Raw genomic sequence first — 12,116 nt, 5'->3', positions numbered from 1 at the left:
TCAACATTTTCTTCTAGAATTCTTATGATTTCATGTCTTAGATTAAGTCTGTTATCCATATTGAATTAATTTTTGTGAATGGTAAAAGATATGGGTCCTGTTTCGATCTTCTACATGTGGCTATTCAATTTTCCCAGCACCTTTTATTGAATAAGGTTCCTTTCCCCAATGTATATTGCTGTCTACTTTGTCAAAAATCAGATGGCAATATGTGGATGGTTTTATATCTGGGTTCTCTGTTCTGATCTATTGGTCTATGTCTCTGTTATTGTGCCAATACCATGATATTTTCATTGCTACAGTTTTGTAGTATAGTTTAAAGTCTGATAAATTGATACCTCTAGATTTGTTCTTTTGCTTAAGTTTGCTTTGGCTATTTGGGCTCTTTTCTGGTTCCAAATTAAGCATAGAATTATTTTTTCTAATTCTGTGAAAAATGATGTTGGTATTTTGATGGAAATTGCAGGGAATTTGTAAATCACTTTGGGTAGTATGGACATTTTAACAATGTTTCTTCTGCCAATCCATGAGCACACAATATGTTTCTCCATTTGTTTAATTGATCTGCTGTTTCTTTCCTTAGTGCTTTGTAGTTCTCTTTATAGAAATCTTTCACCTCCTTGATTAAATATATTCCTAGGTATTTTATTCTCTTTGTAGCTATTGTGAAAGGTATTGAGTCTTTGATTTGAATCTCTGATTGACTGTTGTTGGTGTATAGGAATGTTACTGATTTGTGTACATTGATTTTGTAACCTGAGACTTTGCTGAGTTTACTTATCAATTCCAGAAGTCTCTTGGCAGAATCTCTGGGGTTTTCTAAAATAAATATTGATAGGAAAGGATTTACTACTGTCATTTTGTTAATTGTTTTCTGTTTGTCTTGTAGTTATATTTTCCTCTTTTTTTCCTTGATGTATTCCTTTGTGTTTCATATTTTGTCTTGTTTTTCTTTTTGTCTTCATAGGCTTTGGTTCCTCTTTTACTTTCACATAACTTCTTAGATATGTTCTTTGTAGTTACCTGGGGAGGTCACATAAAATATAGTTATAACAGTCTATGTTAAACATAACAACTTAACTTCACTTGCATACAAGAACTCTTGGCTTTTACCTCTTATTCTACCACTGTATATGCTATTGATGTCCCAATGTATACCTACTTATATTATATATCCATTGAAAACAATTAGTTACATCTATTGCCAGACCACCTGCTGCCAGACCACTTGCTGCCACCCTAGCTGCTGTGTGTTCAGCTCTTGTCACCCTGCCTGCTGGCAGACCACCTGCTATAGGTGCCACCCTGCTGCTGCGGCAGTTCTTGCTGCTGAGTGTCCTGCTCTGGATCCATGAACCTTCTTGTTCTCATCCTTCGGTTCAGTCAGAGAGCATCTCTTCATAGAACATGTGGACTTCCTGATGACATGAACTTACAAATAGACCCATGGCCTGATTTGGAAACCCCAGTCTCTATATTATTTATTCTCTTTTATAGAAACTTTTTTTACTATTGAATGAGAATTTACAGTCAATATTATGTCTCAAATAGTTTTAGAATTCTTGATTTGGAATCAAAATAGAGGAGTCCTCAAATGTTCTCCTTCTAGATTTTTTCTTTCTAATGTTTTCCTGTGGAATCAATTTTCGTGTGGAATTGTTTGATGTTCCCCAATAAAACTTCTTAGCAGTTGTCCTATTTTCCCTAAAATCAAGAAGAAAGAAGCTTCCCACTTTCACAACTTTTATTCAACATAGTACTGTATGTCCTAGCCAAAGCAACTAGACAGGAAAAAGAAAAAAAGCATCCAAACCAAAAAGGAAGAAGTAAAATAGTCTATATTTACAGATGACTTCATTATATGAAACAAAAACCTTAAAGACTATAATTAAAAGTCATAAAAGTAATAAATAAATTCAGGAAATTTTCACTAACAGCAAACTATTTGGTAAAACAGGAAAGAAAACAATCCCATTTACAATAGTATCCAAAGGAATAAAATACTGAGGAATAGATTTAACTATCAGACCCATAATGAAAGAGCCATCAGAATACAACACACCTTTACCCTCCTGAGTCACCAGAAAGAATTATAGGTCTATCAGTAGCATCATCACCTAAGGGTTGACATGAGGTGCCAGCAGTATGAGACTGAAGCACATAGTACCTAGAGACAGAATGTCATGTGGCGGCTCTCTTTGAGGGAGCAAAGCCAAGAGAGATACAAGAGGTGATTCAGGAAGAGCTGACCAGAAGAATTCTAACACATCAGTAAAGGAAATGTTTTCCATCCATGTTAATAAACTCAACTAGGAAAACAAACTTGCCTAATTTGATAATTGCCTATTTATTATGAAAAACAATAACAAGGAAAAAGTGCTGCAACTAATGACAGCAGCCCCTTAGCAGGGTATAAAAGGCAACCTGGGGTAAGGAGACTTCCAAACCTTCCAAACCTACCTTGCTGGAAACCCACCTGAAACCTCCACCCTCTGACACCATGGTTAACTCTTGTGGCTCTGTCTGCTCTGACCAGGGCTGTGGCCAGGAGACCTGCTGCCAACCCAGCTGCTGCCAGACCACCTGCTGCAGGACCACCTGCTGCCGGCCCAGCTGCTGTGCGTCCAGCTGCTGCAGGCCCCAGTGCTGCCAGTCTGTGTGCTGCCAGCCCACCTGCTGCCGCCCCAGCTGCTGCCAGACCACCTGCTGCAGGACCACCTGCTGCCGCCCCAGCTGCTGCATCTCCAGCTGCTGCAGACCCCAGTGCTGCCAGTCTGTGTGTTGCCAGCCCACCTGCTGCCGCCCCAGCTGCTGCCAGACCACCTGCTGCAGGACCACCTGCTGCCGCCCTAGCTGCTGCATCTCCAGCTGCTGCAGACCCCAGTGCTGCCAGTCTGTGTGCTGCCAGCCCACCTGCTGCCGCCCCAGCTGCTGCATCTCCAGTTGCAACAGGCCTTCTTGCTGCATCTCCAGTTGCTGCCGCCCAACCTGCTGCCAGACCACCTGCTGCAGAACCACCTGCTGCCGCCCCAGCTGCTGCTAGACCACCTGCTGCTGGGCAACCTGCTCTAGTGGTTCTTTCTGCTGAGGACTCTGGCCTGCACTCACCTATTCCTCATCAACCAACACTCTTGATGTAGTGCATTTGTGAGATAAATCCTGTGAGGCCAAAAGTTCAGTTCCAACTAATTTTTAGATTCAATTTGTCTTCCAAATATACTTTCCCTCCCACCGTTTTACTATTACTCTACCAGATGAAAACCAGTTTGATTCTTTTCTGAAATCTGCCAACTACCATGTCACCCCAATTTAAATATTTGCTTTCTGCTATAATTTCTTATGTGGAGATATTCCTACATCTTCAATAAATCTTAATTTTCTGGGCATACAAATGTACGGGCATCATGTCTCATTATTTTTCCTTCTTTAATTGTCACCCACTTGTCCATTTCTCTGTTCTTCTCTGAAGAGGGAGAAGAGTATAGCAGATAAGTTCAGGGGCTCCACCTCCATTCCCCAGCACTCTTCATTCTGATATAGGAAGATGATTTCTTAGAGCAAGCACCTGGAGCTCTCTGCCTGAGGACTTTCTCTGGATAACAGAGCAACCTCTGGGCTGGAGAGTTTAAGCCTCTAGGCATAGCACTCACCCAATGAATGGAGTTCGTGGGCAAATGCCCTAGCAGCCTAGCTTATTTTTCAGATAGTGGGGGCTATATCATACCTGTCTTCCAGAGCTCAGTGGGAGTGAACCGCAGCTGCCTACAGGACTATTCTGCTCATTAACTCACCCAATATTGACTTTCCTTTCTTCCACGGACCGTCTTCCAATTTCCTTGAAACACTTCTGGGGCTCATCTCCCAAATGTACACACTTGATCTCAAATTCCTGTTTCTGGGTCTGCTCTGGAGGGAACCCAGTTTAAGACACCAGAGTCCCTATTTTCAGTTTCAGTAATATTCAAAACATTTTTTTGTACAATATGAACGGTTACCACAGTGTTATGGTCAACTCTTGGGTATACTGTCAACTGAACTGGTCTATCTGCTGAACATTTAGGTATTTCTTCCTTTTAATTTTTGTACTTTTTGTTTGTTTTACTAATTGTCTTCAATCATTTTTCTTCCACAGCATTATACCTGAGGGATAGGGTAAAATAGCCATGTTAGTAACACATCCTAGTGGAGGCTGTGATTAGAAAGGTTGCACCCTAAGCCATGTGTGCTAAGTTGGCTCCACAAAAATCAGGTCCTGAAATAGGGATTTTTGTATAAGTGATTCATAAGATAATGCTTTCAGGTGAAATCCGTTAGAAACTGTGGGGAGCAGTATAGTGTGATAGGGAAACTAAGCCAAAATGTGATTTCGGTTGACTTTTATGCTAATCTGACTCCACAGCAAGCTCTAGAGTATACATGGTACCTGCCACTCTGGGAGGCAAGGTGCTTGGACCTTTGTACTCCAACATCAGTTATCAGTAGGTGTGGGCTACCCTGTGGGAATAGAATAGGGTGTAGAGAGGGTAGAAAGCTCCAGATGTGGTGGCTTCTATGAGCTGAGGACAACTACCTGGATACTGTGCAGGTGAAGAGTGTGAGCCACTGGCAGTCAGTACTCACACTAGTGTGGGGTGGGGGCACCTTTCTGGTGAAAGGGATCTTAAATTGTCCTCTGAAGAAACATAGACTGGCAGAGTGGATAAAAATCCCCAAGCCTAGTATCAGATGTCTACAGGAAACACATCTAACCCACAAAGATGCTTTCAGGCTCAAAGTCAAGGGATGGAAAACAATCCTCTGGGCAAATGGAAGTCAAAAGAAAGCAGGGATAGCTATTCTTATCTCAGATAAAATAAGCTTTAAAATAGCAAAAGTAAGATAGGACAAAGACGGCCACTATATAATGGTGAAAAGGAAGATATAACAAGAACAATTAATAATTCTTAATATTTATGCACCCAACTCAGGAGCACCCAGATACATAAAACAAACCCTGTCTGATCTAAATAGCATGATAAACAATAATGCCATAGTAGCTGGGGACTTCAGCACCCCACTGAATGAACTGGACAGATCTTCCAAAGAGAAAATAAGGAAAGAAATAATGGACTTAAACAGAGCTCTAGAACAAAAGGATCTGACAGAACTCCACAGAACATTCCACCCAGATAAAGCTGAATAAACATTGTTCTCATCAGCTCATGGAACTTTCTCTAAAATTGATCACATAGTAGGCCACAAATCAGACCTCAAAAAATTTAAAACAATAGAAATTTTACCATGTATCTTCTCAGATCATAGTGGTAAAAATTAGAGTTCAATTCCAACAGAAATATTCACCATATCACAATGTCATGAAAATTAAACAATCTATTGTTGAATAACTATTGGGTCAATGAGGAAATACAGAGAGAAATCAAAAGATTCTTTGAACTAAATGATAACAGGGACACAAGTTATCGAAATCTGTGGGATACAGCAAAAGCATCCCTGAGAGGAAAACTAATAGCATTAAATGCTCACATCCAAAAAACAGAAAGCTCAAAAATCAACAACCTAATAAACAGTTTCAAGGAATTGGAAAAGGAAGAGCAAATCAATTCCAAACCTAGCAGAAGAAAAGAAAAAGATCAAAGCAGAACTAAGTGAAATTGATAATAAAAGAACTATACAGAAGATCCAACAAAACCAAAAGGTGGTTTTTCGAAAAGATAAACACAATTGACAGCCTTCTTGCCAGATTGACAAGAACTTGAAGGGAAAGGACTCTAATAAACTCAATTAGAAATGAAAATGGAGAGGTCACAACAGATACCATGGAAATACAAAACATTATCTTTGAATACTATAAAAACTTATATACTCAAAAACTACATAACGTGGAGGAAATGGACAAATTCCTGGAAACATACAGCCTCCCTAAGTTTACCCAGGAGGAAATAGAATTCCTGAACAGATCAATATCAAGCACAGAAATTGTTTTTTTGTTTTTAAATAAATTTTATTGCATATGTCTAAGGTACACAGTGTCTGTGCTCTTCATAAGAAAAGTTTTTTGAAATTCAAGGTGAACAAAATGCTTATTCTATTTAAGATCAAGAAGGCAAGAAATGATTGAAGATAGTTAAAGAACAAAAAAAAATTCAACCAATGGCCTGTAGGGATTTAGATTACTTTAAATATTGCTCTGAGTATATATACCATTTCATATCAAGAATGGTAGAATTATTAGTATTTATTCTTAAATATTTTAATGGGGTTTGATTTTTATCAGACAAGGACTTAATTGAACTGGAAATGTATTAACTTACCTATTAATTACACATGTCTATTGTACCTTTCTTTATTTAGATCATGATATTATAATTGATTCACCGTAATTCACCCAATGGTAGTACATTTCAGGTACAGACAAAATACATAACAGGCATTTATAAAAAATGGTTGAGTACTAACATAATATGTGTGATACTTGACCAAAAAAACCTTTTCCCATGCCATTCTTTAAAGGAGGGACAACACAGTTTCCTCAATGTTGATTGAATCATTAAAATTTCTTTGTGTTTACTTAACAAGGTCTTTATCATGGACTTCTAAAGAGGCAACAAAATGATTGGTTTCAAAATTTTTTAAAAGCTCCCACACATGGTTGTGTATGCCTGTAGTCTCAGCTACTGGGGAAGCCGAGGCACAAGGATTACTTGAGCCCAGGAGTTCAAGGCTACAAGTGAGCTCTGAGCTCACTGCACTCCAGTCTGCATGACAGAGCCAGACTCTATCTCAAAGAGAGAGAGAGAGAAATAAATAATAAAAATGTTTAAAAGTACATTAAAGAAAAAAATAACTTACACTGCATCTATTACTCTGTGTAATAAGAAAGGCACAGTTTAAGTAAACCATTTATAACCTGGGTACATAGTGCTCATGTTAATTATCAATTATACTTCACCAGACTATGGGTAAAATTTAACAGGGAGTACATAGAGCAACATCTCTCCTGCTTTTGAGTTTTATTTTCTTAAAAAACCTAGTGTGTTGTCTGTAGTGATTTCCCATTGTGGTTCTTACCCTAATGTTCCATTCTCATCCATATGGAACCACAACGAGTAAGATGTGCAATGTTTGGGGGATGGATATGCTAGAAGCTCTTACTCGAGGGGGGAGGGGGGCATGGGCAATATAAGCAACCTTAACACTTGTACCCCCATAATATGCTAAAAGAAAAAAAAAAGAAAAAAAAGACACCTTTTCTGTCCCTAAAATGCTTATAGTCTAATAAAATATTAAACTTTGATTATCTCAAAAAAAAAGAATTATCAGTGTTTCAGTCTTCAATATTCATATTTCAGTGTTTAAAATTCAGGATATCTTCTCCTCTATATATATACTACCAATTGTACTTCAGATATTTTAGCTACTTCTGTTCCCAAATTAATATTATACAAATGCATGTAATACAGTTTAAGGAGGTTGATCTCAAGCTTGGCTGCCCATTAGGATGAATGAAGGAGTGTTAATAAATCCCAGTTCCCAGGCCATACCCCAGACCAGTTAAGTCAGAAGTTTTCCAGGCAAGAGCCAGGCATCAGTAGTTTCTAACACTCCCCAGGTGATTCCAGTATTCAGCCATCTTTGAGAACCCCTTGTTTAGAAGCTGTGATTCTCTGTACATTTCTCTACAAGAGAATGTACCCTGCTTTGTAGCTATGGCAATAGGGTTTTCTTAATCTCCATAAATTTATATAGAAACCTCTTCCCTCATAATCAGAAACTTTCTCTTAAATGTTTTTATTTTATTCTTGGCCTCTCCTATACGGCAGATCAAGTAAAAATCTCCCCCTTCAGGACACCACATTGCCTCACAATAGGTTTTGCCAAGCCTTTCATGTTCTCCAGCTCTGCAAACACGAGCCTATAAAATAAAAACATGTAAGTCAAGTGTTTGCTTAGTACCATTAATATGATAAAAATATTCCCAGGGCCTTGATCTTTAAATGACCTTTTTTAAGACATTTCAGGATGTCATGATGGAGTGACAAACTCGCCTCTGTCTGGGACTTCCCTGGTTCTTGTGATGACAACTCTGAGTTCTGGAAACTCCCTTGGTCCTTGGCAAACAGGGACTATTGGTCACCCTGCCCTGACATTGGTGTAATAGTTGAGATGGAGCCTTGGCGTTTGTTAGGAAAGCTCTGAATGAACTGGATACATGCACCAACGTCAGTGACTCACACAGACATAAGCCAAGCCAAAAAGATGCCAGACAGAAAAGAAAGTTATATTATATACCATTTGTTTGAATTTTCAGATCAAAATTAATCTATGGTGGAAAATTATTAGAACAAGGCTGCTTTATGGAAGTGGGGAGTTTACTGAAATGACAATCGGGAACTTTCTGGTATAATGAAAATGTGCTCTTCCTTGATAGGTGTGGGAGTTACATAGAGGTATCCATTTATGGAAGTTCATCAAATAGTACAGGTAAGATTTGTACAGCTTAATGTATGTAAATTTTACTGTATCATAAAAAGTAAATTAAAACTGACTAAAATATTTATTAATAAATCCACCAACATGTCATATTAGCTAATTTGCTCCGAGCACAATTCTTTTAGCTCAATTACATGACATAGTATGGTCTCCTTTGATGTCACTTTACCATGCTATATCACAATTATGTGTGTGTGGTAGCTCCATGTGTGTGGTCCTCCCAGGAAACTGTGACTCCCCAGGGGAGACTCTAAATCATAGTTGTAATCCCAGTGGCTGGCACCCTGTGTCTCTCACAGCATCCATTCAACAAATCTGTTTTATTTAAATAAGGCAGGACCTTCATGTAGGTGCTTCTGCAAAGTTTGAATTAACAGAACGAAGCAGGAGGTCTCTAAGTGGGGCCATTGAACCTTTAGCATCAACATCATCAGGGCTCTAGTTAGAACTGAGATTCAACCCAGCAAGCAGAAACTCTGGGAGTAGATGTAGCAATTGGTGAGTCCTGCAGGTGATTCTGATGCACGCTTAAGTTAGACCACCACACAGAGAATAAGTAGAAACATAGTTCAGTAAGGTGGAATTTACTAAGATCTGCTGACATTTCAGCTCATCCAAAAACTTGTGCCAATAAAAAAAAAAAAAAAAAAAAAAAAAAAAAGGAGGGGGGCGGGTATATACATACATAGTGAGTGAGATGTGCACCATCTGGGGGATGGTCATGATGGAGACTCAGACTTTTGGGGGGGGGGAAATGGGCATTTATTGAAACCTTAAAATCTGTACCCCCATAATATACCAAAATAAAAAAAAATAATTAAAAAAAAAAAAAAAAAAAAAAAAAAAAGGTATGCTATAGATATCCCAGCTCTGGAAGTAGGTTATGATGAGAAGCAAATTCTAATTATTCAACAATTTTTGCTTCACTGAAGAAATTTAAAAATAATTTTTTAAATCGACATAAAATTACATGTGTTTATCATGTGCAACACAATGTTTTGAAGTCTATATACATCAAGGAATGGTTAAATCTAACTAATTAATAATTGAATTACCTCACACAGCATTACTTTTTGTGGTGAAAACATTTAATATTCACTCTCTCAGCACTTTTCAAGAACACAATGCATGTGATGTATCATCATTAGCTACATTCATCATGCTGTAAAAAAAATCTCTGGAACTTCTTCCTTCTAAGTGGAATTATGTATCCTTTGACCAACGTCTTCCCACCCTGCCTCCCTCCTACCCACCCCACCTTCTAGTACCACCTCTCTGCACTTCACTTCTATGAGATCAACTGTTTTAGATTCCACATATGAATGATAACAGGTGGTATTTGTCTTTCTGTGCCTGGTTTAATTCACCTAACATAATGTCCTTCAGGTCCATCCATGTTGTTGCAAGTGAAGAAATGGTTTTCGTTAAGAATGAGATAAAGAGTAAAAATGAGGTTATGTCTTCAAGAATCTTAAAAGACAACCTGGGGAGACATGACACAAACATACAAAACAGGAAAGTAGCAACTTAAAAACTATGACCATCTAGTCATGCCAACTAGACAGATAAATTGATTTCAGGATATAAAACATGACCCAAAGTTTGAAACATCCAGGGAAAGCCATTACAACAGTGTAGAGGTCACCACAGTCCTACAAAGAGCTGAGTCCTTCCTCATTGCTCAAAAAGGACCTGCAGAAGAGGCCCTTTCCTCTTGTCTCAGGCCAGATGCCCCACTGAGCAGAGGGGTTCCCCTCCCATGCCCATTGGAAGAAAAGTATTAATATAACCAGAAATGTAACTGACCAACCAACCCCATTGTGGTAAAGGGCACAGGAGGGAAGAGTGACAGATGTAATTCCAAATGCAGAGGGTCACATGAGAGTCCTCTGTGGAGGAGGATGAAGGAAATGTGGTCTAGAAGATGCCATCAAGGTGTGAATCAGGAGGAAAGGCAGATGGGAGAGAACTTATTACAACTTGGTAAGTACATTTTGTTTCCAACAAGTTTAAACGACTAAATGGACAAACATTATTATGTAATCTAATGATTATTTAGCTGTTAAGTAAACAAAAACAAGGAAAATGTGTTGACATCAGGAAAACAGGGCAGTATATAAGAGGCTGTGGCCCAAGGAGACTTCCAAACTCCAGAACTTCATTCTCCTGGAAATCCACTCAGAACCTCCACCCTCTAACACCATGGTCAGTTCCTGCTGTGGCTCCGTCTGCTCTGACCAGGGCTGTGGCCAGGAGGCTTGTTGCCAACCCAGCTGCTGTGTGTCCAGCTGCTGCAGGCCCCAGTGCTGCCAGCCCACCTGCTGCCAGACCACCTGCTGCAGGACCACCTGCTGCCGCCCTAGCTGTTGTGTGTCCAACTGCTGCAGGCCTTCTTGCTGTATCTCCAGCTGCTGCCGTCCCTCCTGCTGTGGTTCCAGCTGCTGCCGCCCCAGCTGCTGTGCGTCCAGCTGCTGCAGGCCCCAGTGCTGCCAGTCTGTGTGCTGCCAGCCCACCTGCTGCCGCCCCAGCTGCTGCATCTCCAGCTGCTACAGGCCTTCTTGCTGTATCTCCAGTTGCTGCCGCCCCACTTGCTGCCAGACCACCTGCTGCAGAACCACCTGCTGCCGCCCCAGCTGCTGTGGCAGTTCTTGCTGCTGAGTGTCCTGCTCTGGGTCCATGAACCTTCTTGCTCCTTCCTCGGCCCAAGAAGAGAGCATCTATTCCCAGAATATGTGAACTTCCTGAAGTTATGGACTTACCAACAGAACCATGGCCTGATTTGGAAAACCCCAGTCTCTGTGTTATTATTTACTCTCTTCTATAGATACATTTAATTATTAGTGAGTCAGCATTTGCAGTCAGATTCTGCATCAAATTACTTTAGAATTCCTAATTCTGATTCAATACGTAGGAGTCTCCAAATGTTCCCTTTCTAGATTTTTTCTTTATAACATTTTTCTGTGGAATCCATTTCCATGTGGATTTTGCTTGATGTTCCTCAATAAAACTTCTTAGCATTCAAAGACATCAAAATTGCTCATCTCTCATCATTTCTTATTAATGAAATTGTCTATGCATATTTCTGTCTCTTTTTCTGCACAATACTGAAGTAGACGTTATCAGGGGACCATGAAATTGAAAAATTAAATTGGCATTCTTCAATGTGATTTTTATCAAAACCCGAATTCTATCTCCTAGCAGATATAGGAAAATGTCTAAGGAGAGGCAACATTGAACCTAACACCTGTAACATGAAAGTTATAGATTGCAACTGCCACCTGTTTTAACTGCCAATTTTTTTTAAAACAAAAGTGCTCAATAAACTATATTCCCTGAACTGATAAACCTATTTAGATAGAGGAAGCTCAGTGTAGAGTATAGAACATGGACTTGGGAATTAGACAGAGTCCAGGCTGAATTCTGACTGTGCTGCACACTAGCTGTGATCGAGGGCACATCACTTAAGCTCTCTTGACCTAGGATGGCTTTGCGCTGAAGAAAGGATCATAATATCCACCTGTTAAGGTCATAAAAATTCAGTGAGACAAAAGTGCCTGGTAGACAAATAAAAGCATACTCCCTTTTACCTTCAATTAGCCTTAGTTTTTTCCTCCTTATTTTGAACT

At 39.5% G+C, this 12,116-nt stretch overlaps 2 protein-coding genes across 3 annotated transcripts in view; one reads left to right on the top strand and one right to left on the bottom strand.

Annotated features, from left to right (window-relative positions):
• EIF1 (eukaryotic translation initiation factor 1) overlaps positions 1 to 12,116 on the bottom strand; it is a 478,792-nt gene that overhangs the window by 394,116 nt on the left and 72,560 nt on the right. The gene's annotated exons all lie outside the window — the stretch shown is intronic.
• Positions 2,501 to 3,043, top strand: LOC105872050 (uncharacterized). 2 transcript variants are annotated; one of them, XM_075994561.1, is made up of 2 exons: positions 2,501 to 2,643; positions 2,689 to 3,043. In XM_075994561.1, exons 1-2 carry the CDS (start codon positions 2,501 to 2,503, stop codon positions 3,041 to 3,043), a joined length of 498 nt encoding a protein of 165 aa, XP_075850676.1. The 2 variants fall into 2 exon arrangements, with proteins under 2 accessions (XP_075850676.1, XP_075850677.1); XM_075994562.1 differs by having other exon boundaries at positions 2,501 to 2,772; positions 2,833 to 3,043.

This window comes from Microcebus murinus, chromosome 18 (assembly GCF_040939455.1).
Source record: "Microcebus murinus isolate Inina chromosome 18, M.murinus_Inina_mat1.0, whole genome shotgun sequence".
In the NCBI taxonomy this organism is placed as follows: domain Eukaryota; kingdom Metazoa; phylum Chordata; class Mammalia; order Primates; family Cheirogaleidae; genus Microcebus; species Microcebus murinus.
Note: the sequence above shows the minus strand (reverse complement) of the source record. Positions and strands in the feature narration are given on the sequence as shown.

What these genes read in the sequence shown, in the direction of transcription:
- LOC105872050 (XM_075994561.1), top strand. Translation starts at nt 2,501, where the DNA reads ATGGTTAACTCTTGTGGCTCTGTCTGCTCTGACCAGGGCTGTGGCCAG. An exon ending in TCCAGCTGCTGCAGGCCCCA is followed by an intron (nt 2,644 to 2,688) that starts GTGCTGCCAGTC and finishes CTGCCGCCCCAG; the next exon opens with CTGCTGCCAGACCACCTGCT.